The sequence below is a fragment of the Hyperoodon ampullatus genome, assembly GCF_949752795.1.
Source record: "Hyperoodon ampullatus genome assembly, chromosome: 4".
Lineage (NCBI taxonomy): Eukaryota > Metazoa > Chordata > Mammalia > Artiodactyla > Ziphiidae > Hyperoodon > Hyperoodon ampullatus.
The window spans coordinates 59,661,536-59,679,749 of record NC_136917.1 but is presented as its reverse complement, the minus strand read 5'-3'; the positions used below and the strand labels follow the sequence as shown (position 1 = coordinate 59,679,749).

Genomic DNA, 18,214 nt, shown 5'->3' with positions numbered 1-18,214 from the left:
AGTGGGAAGGAAAAGAAGAATGAACTAAGTTTTTGACTGTTAAATGCACTGAAGCAGTCTCTGTAGCAGATGTCAGCTGGAGGCAAGCCACAGGTGGTCTGCCTGGTTCTCATGCCTCTTTGCCACCCCAAAGAAAGTCCTAATGTAGACTCCTCTTGTGTATTTAAAGAAAACCTTAAATAAATTGAAACTCCCCCCCTTCTTTATAAATTTATTTATTTTATTTTATTTTTGGCTGCGTTGGGTCTTCGTTGCTGCTCGCGGGCTTTCTTTAGTTGTGGCGAGCAGGGGCTACTCTTTGTTGCGGTGCATGGGCTTCTCATGGCGGTGGCTTCTCTTGTTGCGGAGCACGGGCTCTAGGCATGCAGGCTCAGTAGTTGTGGCTTGCGGGCTCCAGAGCGCAGGCTCAGTAGTTGTGGCGCACGGGCTTAGTTGCTCTGCGGCATGTGGGATCTTCCTGGACCAGGGCTCGAACCCGTGTCCCCTGCATTGGCAGGCGGATTCTTAACCACTGTGCCACCAGGGAAGCCCCCCACCTTTTTTTTACAACACCCTTTCATTTATCTGGCATAAGTTTTTTTAAATTATGGTAAAGTAACACATAACATAAAATTTACCACTCACACCATTTGAAGTATACAGTACTGTGGCATTATACATTCACAGTGTTATGCAACCATCACCACTATCTAGTTAAAGAAAGTTTCTTCTCCCCAAAAAGAAACTCCATATCCATTAAGCAGTCATGGAATAATTTTTATTTCCAAGTATTACATAAGTGCTCGTACCTACCTATGGATATTTCTCTGTATTACGCACATATATGGCTGTGTAATATACCATATGAAAGTGATTCTAACCCTTCTTTATGTATACATCCTTCTTTATTCAAATGCAGAAGTTAACATTTTTAAGGTATTAAAAAAAAGAAACTGTTTTTTCATTCTCCAATTTGTTATGCTGAATGCTTTTATTTGGTGGGTGTATCAGTGTCTACAGTTTTCCACTTTGGAGACTTGTTAGATCCTAATGATAATAGAAGGGTTCAGTAACTGGTGTGCCTTCTTTAATTTAGCACCTTTAGGTCTAACTTTAATTGAAACAGATAATTCAACTTTTAGGTTGACTTGGACCCATAAATAAATGGCCAAATTCCAAAAGGGTCCATCTTGGTGAGTTTCAGACTAATAAAGAAAATACTTTTCCTTAATGTACAGTGGGCTTGTCATAGGGCTGAAGTAGCTTTTGTAAGATGGGCAATTTGCAATGGCTTAAATAAACAAACTTTAACCATAGCCCCTAAGGTCTTTGAGATAGATTAATATTACAGGGTCACTAGTAATATTTCACTATATTTCAGAGTAAAAGCTGATGTCCATTGGGGAGCCCTTTTCTTCAGTTCCTGGTGGAGTCTTCATTTCTAAGTAGATACTTAGAAGCCTACACAGCCTCCAAGTGCTCTGACAACCAGTTGGCTAACAACCAAGGGAATGGCAGGATATCATTCATCCTGCCATCTCTAGCTTACCTTGCTAAAGATCCCCTCTGTGCTGTCTGTGGCAGTTTTCTTCCCTGGTGAAATACAGGTATAAGAACAGTTTTCCTGGAATTATAGGAGAGAAAAGTTGATTGACCCTCAGGAAATGTTGGCCTAGGTCCAAGAAGATATCGTAAGGTTGTCAAGAGAAGCCAGCATCACTAACTCAGGCTATCTTCTCTCTTTTCAGAATTCAAGAAGTTCTGTTCTGGCCTCTTCTGGATTTGGAGCATCTCTCCCGAGTTCATCACAAGCTTTGACTTTTGGAAGTGGAAGGAGCCAGTCCAATGGGGTTCTAGCCACAGAGAACAAACCTTTGGGCTTCTCTTTTGGCTGTAGCTCTGCACCAGAGTCTCAGAAAGACTCTGATCTCTCCAAAAACTTGTTTTTTCAATGCATGTCCCAAACTTTACCCACCAGTAACTACTTCACTACTGTTTCAGAGAGTTTGGCTGATGATTCCTCCAGTCGAGACTCATTCAAACAAAGCCTTGAGAGCCTCTGTAAAGGAAGATCCGCTCTTGGAGCAGACACTAAATCAGGCTCTAAGGCTGGAAGCTCTGTGGATCGGAAAGTGCCTGCAGAGTCCATGCCCACCCTCACGCCAGCCTTCCCACGGAGCCTCCTAAATGCCCGCACCCCAGACAGTCATGAAAATCTATTTTTACAGCCCCCTAAACTGTCCCGAGAAGAGCCTCCTAACCCTTTCTTAGCATTTGTGGAGAAAGTTGAACATAGCCCTTTCAGCAGCTTTGCATCTCAGGCATCAGGTAGCTCTTCCTCTGCTACCACTGTCACCTCCAAGGCAGCATCCAGCTGGCCCGAGTCTCACTCCTCTACAGATTCAGCATCTTTAGCAAAGAAGAAAACCCTCTTCATCACAACTGACTCCTCCAAACTGGTGTCTGGTGTTCTGGGCTCAGCTCTTACCACTGGGGGGCCAAGCCTCTCTGCCATGGGGAATGGCCGGTCCAGCTCACCCACCAGCAGCCTCACCCAGCCCATTGAGATGCCTACTCTCTCCTCTAGCCCCACAGAGGAGAGACCAACTGTGGGGCCTGGGCAGCAGGACAATCCTCTCCTTAAAACCTTTAGTAACGTCTTTGGCAGGCACTCAGGCAGCTTTCTGTCCTCCCCAGCAGATTTTTCACAGGAGAACAAAGCTCCTTTTGAAGCTGTGAAAAGGTTCTCACTGGATGAGCGAAGCTTGGCTTGCAGACAAGACTCGGACTCCAGTACCAATAGCGACCTGTCAGATTTGAGCGACTCTGAGGAGCAGCTGCAAGCCAAGACCGGCCTGAAGGGGATTCCGGAGCACCTGATGGGGAAGCTGGGCCCCAATGGGGAGCGCAGTGCTGAGCTGCTGCTGGGAAAAGGCAAAGGGAAGCAGGCCCCCAAGGGCCGGCCTCGGACTGCCCCCTTGAAAGGTGATCCTGCTGGGCTTATACGTGGGCTTGCTGGCACTAGCTTTAAATGCTTTTTGTGCTCTTGGGCAGCAGAGGCCCTCTCTTTGATGGAAAGTTCTATAATCTCATAGAATTACATAGTCAAAAGGGCGCCATCAGACCTTCTGGTTCAGGGCAGGATTGATCTATACCAGTACTGTAAGAGGGGTATCTGTCCTGTGTAATGATAATCCCAAAAAGTCTTGATAGTCTGTTATTTTCGGTCAGGAACTCTTTTCTTGTGTATTTCTCTTGCTTTTGGCCCTTCCTCTTTTATTAGGCGAGTTACTCAGTACTAGTCTTCATTCTCACATCGCAGCCTTTAGTAGAGTTGATGAAGCAAAGAGAACCACTCCTCAGTTTGCTCCTCTCTGTTACATATATATGGTTTTAACACCTCTTCCAAAAAGCCTTTAACTCTTGTGGAGTGAGGTTATGGTCCAAAATTGTATAAGGGCAAGTGTTTAAGAGAAAGTCTGATGGTAAAAGTCGCCATTCGTGTTAGGATTTGGTATCCCATGGGAGCCCCAAGAGTTCTTGATTAGTAGAACAATCATATCCTGAGGGGCTAGTGGCAAGAGGCTTCTGCCGTCTTGAGTTTTCCTCACCCATGCTCAGAGTTGTTTTGTTGTCATGGGGTACTTCCCACAAATTCTCCATGGTCTTTAACTCCTAGTTGAAGCCTTTGTTCCCTGTGCTCCTTTTCTGTCAAGGATGGACCTGATGGGCTCATGCCCATTCAGTGCAAGGAGGAGTGGCTCAGGTCAGGACAAGTGACTGTCCCCAGGAGGATTATATTATTGAGTCTCATTTAAACCTTTCATGACCAACCATTTCTCCCCCTCCCTTGCCACAGTTGGCCAGTCAGTGCTGAAAGATGTGAGCAAAGTGAAGAAGCTGAAGCAGTCCGGAGAGCCCTTCCTGCAGGATGGGTCGTGCATCAATGTAGCCCCTCATCTGCACAAGTGTCGTGAGTGCCGCCTGGAGCGGTATCGGAAGTTTAAGGAACAAGAGCAAGATGATTCCACTGTGGCTTGCCGCTTCTTTCACTTCCGGAGGTACCCAGACTCCTCTCTTCATCTCCTTCCCAGTTTCGTTAGTGACACTTAACTTCCACTCTTTCTCTGAATTGGTAAACATATCTCACCATCTTTTTATTCTTTTCCTAAATTACATTGCTCTCAGAGTCTGTGCTAAGGTTCTGCTATCCCATTAGTGGCCACTTAGTTGTTTGGATTGTGAAATGATATGTGACTTTGTCCTTAGAGAATTGAAATTGAACAATCTCACCTGCTGCCCCCTGAGCTGTGTTGAGTTATTCCTAACTTGGGTTCCATTTGAAACCAGTGGTGTGAGCAGAAGGATGCCATTTTGTGTCATAGATCTGCCTGACCACTTATTCCTCTTTAGTGCTAGAGTAACTTGAGTCCACTATGGAGAAGGGGAAGTAAGGTTAGGAGATAATGTGAAATAGAGATAACTGTTGAAAATCCTAAGAATATCCCTTGCTTTTACCAAACAACAGCTATTTAGTCACTTTTCTTCTGCTTGATAAACTTAGAAGAGGAATTTCTTCTAAGCAATCATTCAAGTGTCCTTAGTTTTTTAAATAAAGAAATCCAGGTGGTTTATCCATGTGGCATGGATTCACTTATTCAGCAAATATTTATTGAGCACTTAATGTGTGCCAGCCATTGTTGTGGGCATTGAGGATTAAACAGTGCATAAAACCATCAAATTCCTGCCCTCAGGAGGCTTGTTGGGGATGCAGAGAGTAAGTAAGAAAAAAAAGGTTAAATATATAGTATGTCAGTCTGTAATAACTGTGAGGAAGAAAAAGGAGGGAAAGAGGATTGAAGTGTGGGGAGGCTAGAGAGGCTACATTTTATTTTTATATCTTTTTTTTTTTTTTTTTTTTTTTTTTTGCGCGGTACGCGGGTCTCTCACTGTTGTGGCCTCTCCCGTTGCGGAGCACAGGCTCCAGACGCGCAGGCTCAGCGGCCATGGTTCACGGGCCCAACCGCTCTGCAGCATGTGGGATCTTCCTGGACCGGGGCACGAACCCGTGTCCCCTGCATCGGCAGGCGGACTCTCAACCACTGCGCCACCAGGGAAGCCCTATTTTTATATCTTTATTGGAGGAAGCTACAGTTAAATAGGATGGCTTGATGGGGGAATTCCCTGGTGGTCCAGTGGTTAGGACTCCACGCTTCCACTGCAGGGAGCACAGGTTCGATCCCTGGTTGGGGAACTAAGATCCCACATGCCACATGGCAAGGCCCAAAAAAAAAAAAAAAAAAAGATGACTTGAGAAAGTGAGTTTTGAGTAAAGACCTGAAGGAGGTGAGGGGAGTGAGCCACGCATTTTTCTGGGAGACAAGTATTCGAGATAGAGAGCACAGCAACAGCAACTGTCTTGAGGCTGGAATATTTCTAGTGTGTTCATGGAGCTAGGGTGGGTAAAAGAGAGTAAGCAAGGGGGGGAAAAGAGTGAAGTCATAGAGTTAATGATAGTTCCAGATTGTAAAGGGCTACTCTTAAGGGCCCTGGCTTTTATGCTGAAGAAGCAGTTGTTGGAGATTTTGAGCTGATGAGTAACACTGATGAATGTTTTAAAGGATCACTGTGACTACCTTCTTGAGAGTAGATTATATTGAGGCAAAAGCAGGGAGAAATTAGGAGAATATTGGAATTATCCAGGTGAGAAATGATGGTGGCTTAGTGTAGGGAGTAATTAATAGAGGTGATGAGAAGTGGTTAAATTAAGGATATATTTTGAAGGTAGAGCCACATGCTTTTCTGATGGATTGCATGTGGGATATGAAGGAAAGGAGTCAAAGATGATTTTACGGCTTCTGGCCTGAAAACTGGAAGAATGGAATTGCCATTTACTGGTAAGGTGATTTCTTAGGGAAAAGTGGGTTTGAGGAGGAAAATGGGGAGTTTTAATTAGTTAATTTATTAATTTATTTTTATTTTTATTTATTTATTTTGGGTTGTGTTGGGTCTTTGTTGCGGTGTGCGGGCTTCTCATTGTGGTGGCTTCTCTTATTGTGGAGCACGGGCTCTAGGTGCCCGGGCTTCAGTAGTTGCAGCACATGGCTTCAGTAGTTGTGGTGCGTGGGCTCAGTAGTTGTGGCTCATGGGCTTAGTTATTCCACAGCATGTGGGGTCTGCCTGGACCAGGGATCGAACCCATGTTCCCTGCATTGGCAGGAGGATTCTTAACCACTGCGCCACCAAGAAAGTGTGGGAGTTTTAATTTAGATATGTTAAATTAGAGATTCCTATTAGATTTCCAAGTAGAGATGTTGAAAGGGCAGCTGGGGAATTCCCTGGTGGTCCCATGGTTAGGACTCTGCCTTCTCATTACCAAGGGCCCGGGTTCAATCCCTGGTCAGGGAATTAAGATCCCACAAGCTGCATGGTGCACCCAAAAAGAAAAAAAAAAAGAAGAAAGAGCAGCTGGGTATACAACTCCAGAGTTGAGGGAAGAAGTCCAAGCTGGAGATAAAAATGTGGATGTCACTGGGTATTTAAAGCTGTGAGTCTAACTGAGATCACTTAAGGAGTCAAAGTCCAGGCAGAGAAGAGAAGTAGTCCAAGGATTGAGTTCTGAAGCTCTCCAGCATTTAGGAATGGGAAAGATGAGGAGGAACTAGTAAAGGAGGCTGAGAAAGAACAGCCAGTGAGGTATCCTGGAAGACAACTGAAGAAAGTGTTTCCGGGAAGGAATTATGAACTCCGGCAAATGTTGGTGATTGGGTGGGGTCAGTTAAGGACTGAAAATGATCATTGGATTTAACAAGGGGGAATGACCTTGTCAAAAACAGTTTTGGGACTTCCCTGGCGGTCCAGTGGTTAAGACTCCACACTTCCACTGCAGGGGGTGCCGGTTCAATCCCTGATCAGGGAACTAAGATCCCACATGCCGCGTGGCATGGCAAAAAAAACAAAACCAATTTTGGTAGATTGGTGGGAGAAAGCCTGAATGACATGGATTAAGAGAAAATAAAAAGAAAAGGGACTGGTGACGGGTTCGTGCCCCGGTCCGGGAAGATCCTACATCCCGCAGAGCGGCTGGGCCTGTGAGCCACGGCCGCTGAGCCTGCGTGTCCGGAGCCTGTGCTCCGCAACGGGAGAGGCCACAACAATGAGAGGCCCGCGTACCGCAAAAAAAAAAAAAAAAAGAAACTGCTCTTGCAAACTGATAAATGGAGGAGGTGGGTGTGGAATCAAGGGGATTTTTGAGATAGCACATTCAAATACTGACAAGAGTGATTCAGTAGAGAGGAAAATAGATGATGTAGAAGAGAGAATTAGTGGAGGGATGCCTATGCAAGAGGATAGGATGTAGAACATAGGTGGAGAGGTTGGTCTTCACTGGTACCTAGTTCATCCATAGTAGCAGAAGATGAAATGGAGTACATGGGGCCAGTGACAAGAATGTGTGGTAGTGTGGTGGTGGGAACTTGTGGGAATTCTCTTCTGGCTCCTTGTGGAATTTTTTCAGTGAAATACTTAGCAAGTCCTTGTGGGGAAAGTAATATCGGAGGTTTGAAAAGAAAGGAGAAGATATTAAACAGGCATTTAGGAGAGGGAGCACACTAGGAAACTGTATTGTGGCTGCCAGGCAATATTAAGGGTTCACGTGAGTAGACATGAATTTCAAGTGTGACAGTGAGCATAGCTCTGTATTTTTCTCTGGTCACATTCAGTGCTGTGGGTGCTGGTGTGAAACAGGTGGTTGGAGAAACTGGTGGACATTTCTGGGGACAGCTTTTTAAAGAACCCAGACGTACTAGGTGTTAACAAGCCTTCCTATTAGTGCATACTGTGTTGGTCTAATACAGTGAAATTTCTTAACTCAGTCTGATTCCTGTTATGTCTCATTTAATTTCTTTTAGGTCCTAGGATTTTAAGTGTGTGTTGGTTTGCATGGTTGCTGCTATTTACTATGTATTTGACTGTGTACCTTCCTGTCTCAGGTTGATCTTCACTCGAAAGGGGGTACTCCGAGTGGAGGGGTTTCTGAGTCCCCAGCAAAGTGACCCTGATGCCATGAACCTGTGGATTCCCTCTTCCTCCCTAGCAGAAGGAATAGACCTAGAAACCTCAAAATACATTCTTGCCAACGTTGGAGACCAGTTCTGCCAGCTTGTGATGTCTGAGAAGGAGGCCATGATGATGGTGGAGCCACACCGTAAGGCACCCTCTTGCTTGTCTTCCAGTCAGTTCTAGTTGGAAACTCATTTTCTTTTGCTTAAAGAGAGGTGTGGAAGGAGTGGCAGGTAGCATTTTCTATGGATGAATTAAGACTGATAAAACTTCTCTTTGTAGTAAACTAAATAGCTGAAGCCACACCTGTATCCAGCAGTCCTCATTCTTTTAGTCTTTGGCAGTTAACAAACTAAAAATTCCTTCCCTGTTTGTCTTTCGTTGTTGTAGCACAGTTGTCATAATCTGCATTTTGATCCCTGTTTGGGTTTGATTCACGCTGAATATTTTCAGTTTGCTTTGAACTAATTTGTGTTAGTAAGTGATACTTGATGGTTTGTGAATAGATGAAGTGCTACTGGTTGTTGTGTTTCATACCTAGAACCCACATTTTTCAGATATTTATGATATTTCTGTGTCTATGAGATACTGTACCCTATTTCTAGACCAAAGAATATTGTACTATGAAATTATACCCTACACTTTAAGAGAAGAATCCTCTTGTTTCAAAATTCCCCAAATTGAAAATTTTATAGTATCTTAAATGACAACATGTGGCATTCATTCTCATTGACACTTGTTCAGAAATATTAGAAATTCCATGTATTTTGTTTCTCTTACAGTTATAGAAATACAGACTTCATGAACCTTTGAGTTTAATTGCTAGACAAGACACTTGAGTAGAAATCAGTGGGTCTGGGATCTTTTGCTGTTGCTCAGGATGGTCAGTGCCAACAGTATTCCTCTTCCTTTTTCCACCAGAGAAAGTGGCATGGAAGCGAGCAGTGCGTGGTGTACGGGAGATGTGTGATGTATGTGAAACAACTCTCTTCAACATCCACTGGGTTTGTCGCAAATGCGGATTTGGGGTCTGCCTTGACTGTTACAGGCTCAGGAAAAGCCGACCACGCAGTGGTGAGCAAATATGTCCTGTGTAGTTCTAAAGGTAAACTGTCAGTGGAGGTGTGGACTTGGAAATTGAAGCAGAAATGGGTTTGTGCCTCCTTTTTAGCTGTTTAGCTTCATTTATGTTTTGTCACATTGTGAAGTCTTAAAATTGCCAATACTCCAGCCTAACTGGGAAGGTTAAAACAAGCCAAGAAGAGTAAATCTTCATCTTCCCTGGTTTTGTTTTTTTTTAATAACATCTTTTTTTGAGATATAATTAATATGCTGTAAAATTCACCCTTTTAAAGTGTACAGTTCAAAGGTTTTTAGTATATTCTCAAGGTTATATAGTCATCACCATAGTATAGTATAGTCTCAAGGTTATGTAGTAATTTCATTTTCACTGCTCCAAAAACAAACTTCACACCCATTAGCTGTCACTCCCCATTCCTCCCCCTCCTTAGGCCTTGGTAACCACTAATCTACTTACTGTCTATATAGATTTGCCTATTCTGTACATGTCATATAAATGGAATCATACAATATTTGGCCTTCTGTGACTGGCCTCTTTCACTTAGCGTACTGTTTCAAAGTTTCATCCATGTTATAGCACCTAATTCATTCCTTTGTATTGCCAGGTAATATTCCATTGTATGATATACTACATTTTCTTCATCCATTCATCAGTGGATGGACATTTAGGTTGTTTCTACTTTGGGCTGTTATGAATAATGCCACTAGAAACATTTGTGTACAAGTTTTTGTGTGAACATATGTTTTCATTTTTTTTGAGGATATACCTAGTAGTGGAACTGATGGGGCATATGGCAGTTCTATTTTTAACCCTTTCAGAAACTGCCAAACTGTATTCCAGAGTAGCTGCACCATTTTATAATTCCACCAGCAATGTACGAGGATTTCAGTTTTTCCAAATCCTTGTCAACACTTGTTATTAAATGTCTCTAATTGTAGCCATCATAGTGGCTATGAAGTAGTATATCATTTTATGTGTGTGTGTGTTTCTAATAAATTTATTTATTTATTTATTTATTTATTTATTTATTTATTTATGGCTGCATTGGGTCTTCATTGCTGCACATGGGCTTTCTCTAGTTTCAGCGAGTGGGGGCTACTCTTTGTTGTGGTGTGCGGGCTTCTCATTGTGGTGGCTTCTCTTGTTGCGGAGCATGGGCTCTAGGCGCACAGGCTTCAGTAGTTGTGGAGCGCGGGCTTCAGTAGTTATGGCTCGCGGGCTCTGGAGCACAGGCTCAGTAGTTGCAGCGCACAGGCTTAGTTGCTCCATGGCATGTGGGATCTTCCTGGACCAGGGCTCGAACCCGTGTCCCCTGCATTGGCAGGTGGATTCTTAACCACTGCACCACCAGGGAAGTCCCTCATTGTGTGGTTTTGACTTGCATTTCCCAGATGACTACTGATGTTGAGCATCTTTTCATATGCTTATTGGCCCTATGTTTATCTTCTTTGGAAAAATGTCTATTCAAATCCTTTGCTTCACTTTGTTTTTGCTTTACCTTATTGCCCACCACTTCCTCATTCTTCCCTCTTATAAGATACAGTGTAACCACTGTAACAGTGGTTTTAGAGCTTAGGTTACTAGGATCTGAATCCTACTTGCACATGTTATTATACCAACTATGGTATCTTGGGCTAGCTACTTAACCCCTCAGAACCTCAGTTTCCTTGTCTATAAAACAAAGATAATATGAGTATGTCCCTCACAGCATTGTTTTGAGGATTAAATGAGATGATGTATGTAAAGTGGTTAACACAGGGCCTGACATCCACTAGGTTCTACATGTTAATGGAGCTAAGATCTTCCATTGTTGCCCATGAAAGATAAACTTCTGCACAAATTGCCCTCCTGCCATAAACAACAAGAAAACCAGACAAAATATATGAAACCACAATTTCAGATATTAGACAACAGGCAGTTTGAGTCTGTGTTCCCTAAGAAAAGGGAAGAAACAAGGTGAATCTTACAGTTGCCCCAGTTTACTGCTTGGAGGCAGTTTCCATCCTGTACCACAGGGAAAGGCAACTAAAATAGAGTTTGGCAATCTCATGAGTTGAGACAGAGATCAGAATCTGCGAAGAGTAAGGTAGTGTACTGAAGAGGTTACAGCTACACAGAGAGAACACCAGAGATCTGTGGAGAAATCATCTAAATTTTTTTTGTCTTATGGTGATCTGCACATGCATAAGGTGAAACTTTCCTCAAGGCAATCAACTGAGTAGTATACAGAACTGACAGTTTGTATTCCCACCAGCCAGAGTGGAGAGATACTGGATAGAGTTCAAAAGAGTCACACCCTTAGTAGTAAGACTAATGTTGTCCCAGAATACAGGCTGCTCTGGAGCTGCCATAATGAAGTGTAAAGCAAGCCTTGGAAGGATCAAATTCATCTACAAGTTACTTAGTTATATGCCACACTAAAACCAAACATTCTTTAAAGGATTACAACAAAATCCAGTACTCTGAACATAAAACTCACAAAGCTCTGCATTCAGTGAAGAATGATCAGGTATACAGAAAAGCAGAATAATATGACCAATAATCCAGAAAAAAGAAAAAAAAATGATCTGTAGAACAAATCCAGAAATGACAGTAGTGATGGAATTATTGTACAAGGGCCTAAAACAGCTATTATAAAACTTTTAAATATGCTTGGACATAAAGGAAAACACAATGAGAAAAACAGAAGACATGTAAAAGACCCAAATGAAACTTCTTGAGATGAAAAATATCTCCCCCCAAAAATTACACTAGGTGGCAGATTAGATACTGCAGAAGAAACAGTGAGCTTGAAGACAGCAATAGAAACTATAAAAACTAAGCACAGAGAGAAGAAAGAAATTTATAAGAGTGGCTTGTTGAACTACAGGATATATTGGGCAGTCTCCAAAATTTATAAATGGAGTTCCAGAAAGAGAAAGGGCAGGAGGGCAGAGACAGAAAAAATATTTGAACAAATAAAGCCAAAAATTTTCCAAATTTGATGTAAAAGCTATAACACCACAAATCCAACAATAATCCTCAAACAGAAAATACGTTAAGAAAACCACACCGGGGCTTCCCTGGTGGCGCAGTGGTTAAGAATCGCCTGGTAATGCAGGGGACATGGGTTTGAGCCCTGGTCCGGGAAGATCCCACGTGCCACGGAGCAACTAAGCCCGTGTGCCACAACTACTGAGCCTGTGCTCTAGAGCCCACGAGCCACAACTACTGAGCCCGTGTGCCACAACTACTGAAGCCTGCGCACCTAGAGCCCGTGCTCCACAACAAGAGAAGCCACCACGATGAGAAGCCCGTGCACTGCAACGAAGAGTAGCACCCATTCGCCGCGACTAGAGAAAGCCCCGTGCAGCAACAAGGACCCAACACAGCCAAAAATAAACAGATAGATAGATAGATAGATAGATAGATAGATAGATTTATTCAACAAAAAAAAAAAAGAAAAGAAAACCACACCAGGGGCTTCCCTGGTGGCGCAGTGGTTAAGAATCTGCCTGCCAATGCAGGGAACACAGGTTTGAGCCCTGGTCCGGGAAGATCCCACATGCCGTGTAGCAACTATGCCCGTGCGCCACAGCTTTCAAGCCTGTGCTCTAGAGCCCACGAGCTACAACTACTGAGCCAATGGGCCACAACTACTGAAGCCCGTGCGCCTAGAGCCCGTGCTCTGCAACAAGCAAAGCCACCGCAATGAGAAGCCTGCACACTGCAATGAAGAGTAGCCCCCGCCCGCCACAACTAGAGAAAGCCTGTGCACGGTAACGAAGACCCAACGCAGGCAAAAATAAATAAAAATAATAAATAAATTAAAAGAAAACCACACCAAAGCACATCATAATCACTTACCGAAAAACAGTGATAAAGAGAAAAGCTGAAAAGCACCAGATGAAAAAAGGCACATTATGTAACAAAGATAAGAATGATAGCTAACTTGTCAGAAACCTGTACCCCAGAGACAATGGAACAGTATTTTAAGGTGCTGAAAACAAACCTATTAACCTAGAATTCATACCAGTGAAAATATCTTTCAAGAGTGAAATAGTTTTTCAGACATGGATAAAATGATAGAATTCATCACCAGCAGATCCATGCTACAAAGTTAAAGGTAGTTACTCAGGCAGAAGAAAATGATACAATGTGGAAATTTGGATTAACACAAAGGAGTGAAGAATATCCTACGTGGTAAATATGCAGGTACATATAAGACTTTTTTTCTTAATCTTTTAAAAAGATAATTGTTTAAAGCAAAAGTAGTAACTGTATTGTGGGGTTTATAATTTAAGTAAAACTAAAATATGTAATAACAGCACAAAGGAAAGGAGGGGAAAATGGAAGTACTGTTTTGTAAGGGTCTTAACACTGTCAAGTGTTATAGCATTTGAAGATAGACTGTGGTAAGTTAAAGATAACTACAAACTCTAAAACAAACCAAAAAAATTAAGAGATACAGCCGCTAAGCCAAAAATGGAAACAAAATCATATTATAAAAAATAATTAATTCAAAAGGTGGAAAAATGAAACCAAAAATGGTACAAATAAACAGATATACAGTGTATCTTATATTCAGATTTCTTGGAGTGGGTAGCACAATTACCAAAAAAAAAAGCCTAAGAAGGTTTTTTGGGGGCATGATAAAGAAAAGTTGAAACACTGAACTAGGTATAGATAGGGACATCTTATATAATGTGAAAGACTGCATTTTCCCCCCTAAGATCAGGTATAAAGCAAGGATGTCCACTCGTCACAACTTCTATTCAACATTGAACTGGAGTTACTAGTCAGCATGAAGAAATAAAAGACAAGGAAAAGCATAATAATAATTTTTTAAAATGGCTCATAGCTTGGAAAGAAATAAAATGGTTTTTATTCTCAGATGACATGATCATCTATATAGAAAATCCCAAGAAATCTACAATAAAGCTACCAGAACTAATAAATGAGTTTAGCAAGATTGCAGGATACAAAGTCAACATAACAAAATTCAGTTCTATTTCTGTATGATGTCAGTGAACAATTAGGGATAGATTTAGCAAATATGTAAAAGATACATGTACTGAAGACTACAACATATTGCTAAGAGAAATTAAATGCTAAATAAATAAATGGAGAGATGTACTGTATTCACGGATAGAAGATTGAATATTAAGATGTCAGTTCTTCCAAATTGATCTATAATTAAGTGCAATTCCAATGAAAATCCCAATAGGACTTTTTGTAGAAATTGACAAGTTGTTTCTAAAATTTATATGAAATACAAATGACCTATAATAACCAAACTTTTTAAAAAGAAGAATGAAGTTGGAGGATTTATACTACTACATTTTAAGACTTTGTATAAAGCTACAGTAATCAAGACACTATGGTTAGTACAACAGAACAGAGTCTAGAAGTAAACCCACTCATATACATTCAACTGATTAGCTGCAAAGGTGCCAAGGTAATTGAATGGAAAAAGATAGTCCTTTCACAAATGGTACTGAAATGACTGTATATACATATTCAAATAATCAAATGAACTATTTTTATTCACATTATATACAAAAAATTAACTCTAGTAAATCACAGACCTAAACATAAAAGTTAAAACTCTAAAACCTCTAGGAAAAAAATAGAAGACCTTTGTGTCCTTGGGTTAGATAAATATTTCTTAGATAAGACACAAAAAACAAAAGAAAAATTAATATCAAATTTGAAAACTGCTCTTCAAAAGACATTAAGTAAATGAAAAGGCAAGCCACATAGTGGGAGAAAAGATTTGCTGATCACATATTTGCTGAAGAACTTGCATCTATAATAAAGACCTCTTAAAACTCAATAACAGGGGCTTCCCTGGTGGCGCAGTGGTTGAGAGTCCGCCTGCCGATGCAGGGGACACGGGTTCGTGCCCCGGTCTGGGAAGATCCCACATGCCGCGGAGCGGCTAGGCCCGTGAGCCATGGCTGCTGGGCCTGCGCGTCCAGAGCCTGTGCTCCGCAACGGGAGAGGCCACAGCAGTGAGAAGCCCACGTAATGCAAAAAAAAAAAAACAAAAAAACTCAATAACAAGAAGACAAAAAACCCAGTTGTTTTTTTTTTATTTTTTAAATTTATTTATTTTTGGCTGAGTTGGGTCTTTGTTGCTGCTCTCAGGCTTTCTATAGCTGCGGAGAGCGGGGGCTACTCTTCATTGCGGTGCGCAGGCTTCTCATTGCAGTGGCTTCTCGTTGCGGAGCACAGGCTCTAGGTACGTGGGCTTCAGGAGCTGTGGCACGTGGGCTCAGTAGTTGTGGTGCATGGGCTTAGTTGCTCTGCAGCATGGGGGATCTTCCCGGACCAGGGCTCAAACTTGTGTCCCCTGCGTTGGCAGGCGGATTCTTAACCACTGCACCACCAGGGAAATCCCCACCAAAACCCAGTTTTTAAATGGGCAAAATATTTGAACAGATACTTCATCAAAGAAGATAGATCAATGGAAAATAAACACATGGGGAAAAACTATCATTACTTACTAGGGAAATACAAATTAAAACCATAATGAGAAACCACCAACCCCACTAGGATGGCTAAAATTTTTTAAACTGAGAGTACAAAAGTGCTGTCAAGGATATGGAGCAACTAAAACTTATTAAACATTGCTGATAGTAATGCAATTTGGTAGCATCACTTTGGAAAACAGTATAGCCATTTCTTTATAAATTTAGACATAAACTAGCATTCCACTTCTAGGTATTGCCAAGAGAAATGAAAATATGTCCACACAAAGGCTTGTACTTGAATGTTTGTAGCACTTTATTCATAATAGCCAATAATGGGAAACAATCCAACTATTTACCAGCTGCTAAGTGGGTAAACACAATAAGGTACATCCATACTATGGAACAGCACTCAGACATAAAAAGATATGAATTACTGATAAATGCAACAATATGGATGAATCTCAAAATCACTGCTAAATGAAAGAAGCCCAACACAAATGACAAATGACATACCATATGTTTCCAGTGATATGAAATTCTAGAAGAAGCAAAACTTTAGTGTTAGAAAGTTGGTCGTTGGTGGCCAGGGGTTGAGGAAAGGGTATTGACTGTAAAGGGCTGAAGGGAACTTTGTGAAGGGATAGAAAAGTTGTAAATCCTGAATGTAGTACTGTTTCTACAACTATATACATTTGTCTAAATTCATCGAAGTGTACACTTTAAATTGTTGAATTAATTTTATGTAAATTATACCTCAGTGTAGCAGTATTTTTATTTATTTATTTATTTATTTTTGCAGTACGCGGGCCTCTCACTGTTGTGGCCTCTCCCGTTGCGGAGCACAGGCTCCAGATGCGCAGGCTCAGCGGCCATGGCTCACAGGCCTAGCCGCTCTGCGGCATGTGGGATCTTCCCAGACCGGGGCACGAACCTGTGTCCCCTGCATCGGCAGGCAGACTCTCAACCACTGCGCCACCAGGGAAGCCCAGCAGTATTTTTAAAAGTTAGCTGTTATCTTCTTTGACCTATGAAAAAATTGGCCTGTAAAGTCTGAAACTCTGATTTACTGAGAGAGATACATCTTGTGACCCTCATAAAATAAGTAAAGTCATTTCATTTCTGTTTCAGAGACAGAAGAGATAGGCGATGAAGAGGTTTTCTCCTGGTTGAAGTGTGCAAAGGGGCAGTCCCATGAACCAGAGAATCTCATGCCCACACAGATCATCCCTGGCACAGGTAAAGGAATTCCTTTTTTAGATTTGGTGGGGGAAAAAAGATGTTTTTAATTGAGCTATAATTTACACACCATAATATTTGGTAAAATGGTTTATCTCAGCTTGAGTCTTTTCAAGCCTCACTAGATTTCCCTGAGAATTTGAATCTTCAGAAATGTTAGATTGTATGCAGCCACTGCACCCACTTTGCCTCACCTTTCTGGGTGGAGGGGTTGGTTGCTTTTCAGATGTCATTTTACATTCCTATGGTCGGCAGGACCAGAATAGAAAAAGTCAGTCCGGGAATTCCCTGGTGGTCCAGTGGTTAAGACGCTGTGCTCTCACTGCCGAGGGCCTGGGTTCAGTCCGTGGTCGGGGAACTAAGATCTCACAAGCCATGTGGCCCAGCAAAAAAAAAAAAGAAAGAAAGAAAAAGCCAGTCCCCTGGCTTCCAGAAAGACCTTTGGTTCTAGGTTTATAAAAATCCAGCTGAAGCTAATCAAAGCTCTTGAATCCATGAAGAAGGCAGCTTAACAGTAGGAATGAATGGTCTTGTGGCAGCTTACTTCTTTGATTCCTCCAGATAGTCTGTTTCCAGCTTCCACAGTTCCATTAACATACACACACTGAAGTTGGTGAATCCTCTGCCTATATTCTTCTCCACTTTGGGGAGCCACCCCCTGGATCTTTATAACCCAGTGCATCTGAGCAGAAGAGCTCCCTGAGTGCAGTGGTCAGATGCCTGCTCCCTGCTGATCTAAGCATTGGTTAAATGTTTGTGTAAAGTTTACATTGGTCTATTTTTTTTTTTTAGGTATAACTTACAGTAAATCTCAAGTATACAATTCAAAATGTTTACATACGCTTGAACAATAGGGAATCTACCCCTAGAGTTTCTGCTAAAGGACACCTTGTTAACATTTACTAGAGGAGGGAGGGAGTGTAGCTTAGTGGTTAAGCGTGCACAGAACTTGCTAGATAGACCTGGGTTAAAGTCTTGGTACTTTCATTTACCAACTTTATGTACTTAAGCAAATAACCTAACTTCTCTGAGTCTCAGTTTCATCATCAAAAATTGAGGGTACTGGGCTTCCCTGGTGGCGCAGTGGTTAAGAATCCTCCTGCCAATGCAGGGGACAAGGGCTCGAGCCCTCGTCCAGGAAGATCCCACATGTCTCAGAGCAACTAAGCCTGTGCGCCACAACTACTGAGCCTGCGCTCTAGAGCCTGCGAGCCACAACTACTGAGCCCGCGTGCCACAACTACTGAAGCCCACGCGCCTAGAGCCCGTGCTCCACAAGAGAAGCCACCGCAATGAGAAGCCCGCACACCACAACGAAGAGTAGCCCCGCAACCAGAGGAAGCCCACACACAGCAACGAAGACCCAACGCACCCAAAAATAAAAAATAAATAAAATTTTTTA

At 42.2% G+C, this 18,214-nt stretch overlaps 1 protein-coding gene across 1 annotated transcript in view; it reads left to right on the top strand.

Annotated features, from left to right (window-relative positions):
- Positions 1–18,214, top strand: part of KDM3B (lysine demethylase 3B) — a gene marked incomplete at both ends in the record, with an annotated part of 58,581 nt that overhangs the window by 26,415 nt on the left and 13,952 nt on the right. The window contains 5 exons of the mRNA XM_079703074.1: positions 1,728–2,964; positions 3,839–4,040; positions 7,971–8,185; positions 8,962–9,114; positions 16,705–16,812. Coding sequence (XP_079559200.1) covers positions 1,728–2,964; positions 3,839–4,040; positions 7,971–8,185; positions 8,962–9,114; positions 16,705–16,812 — 1,915 coding nt within the window. The remainder of the gene's footprint in view (positions 1–1,727; positions 2,965–3,838; positions 4,041–7,970; positions 8,186–8,961; positions 9,115–16,704; positions 16,813–18,214) is intronic.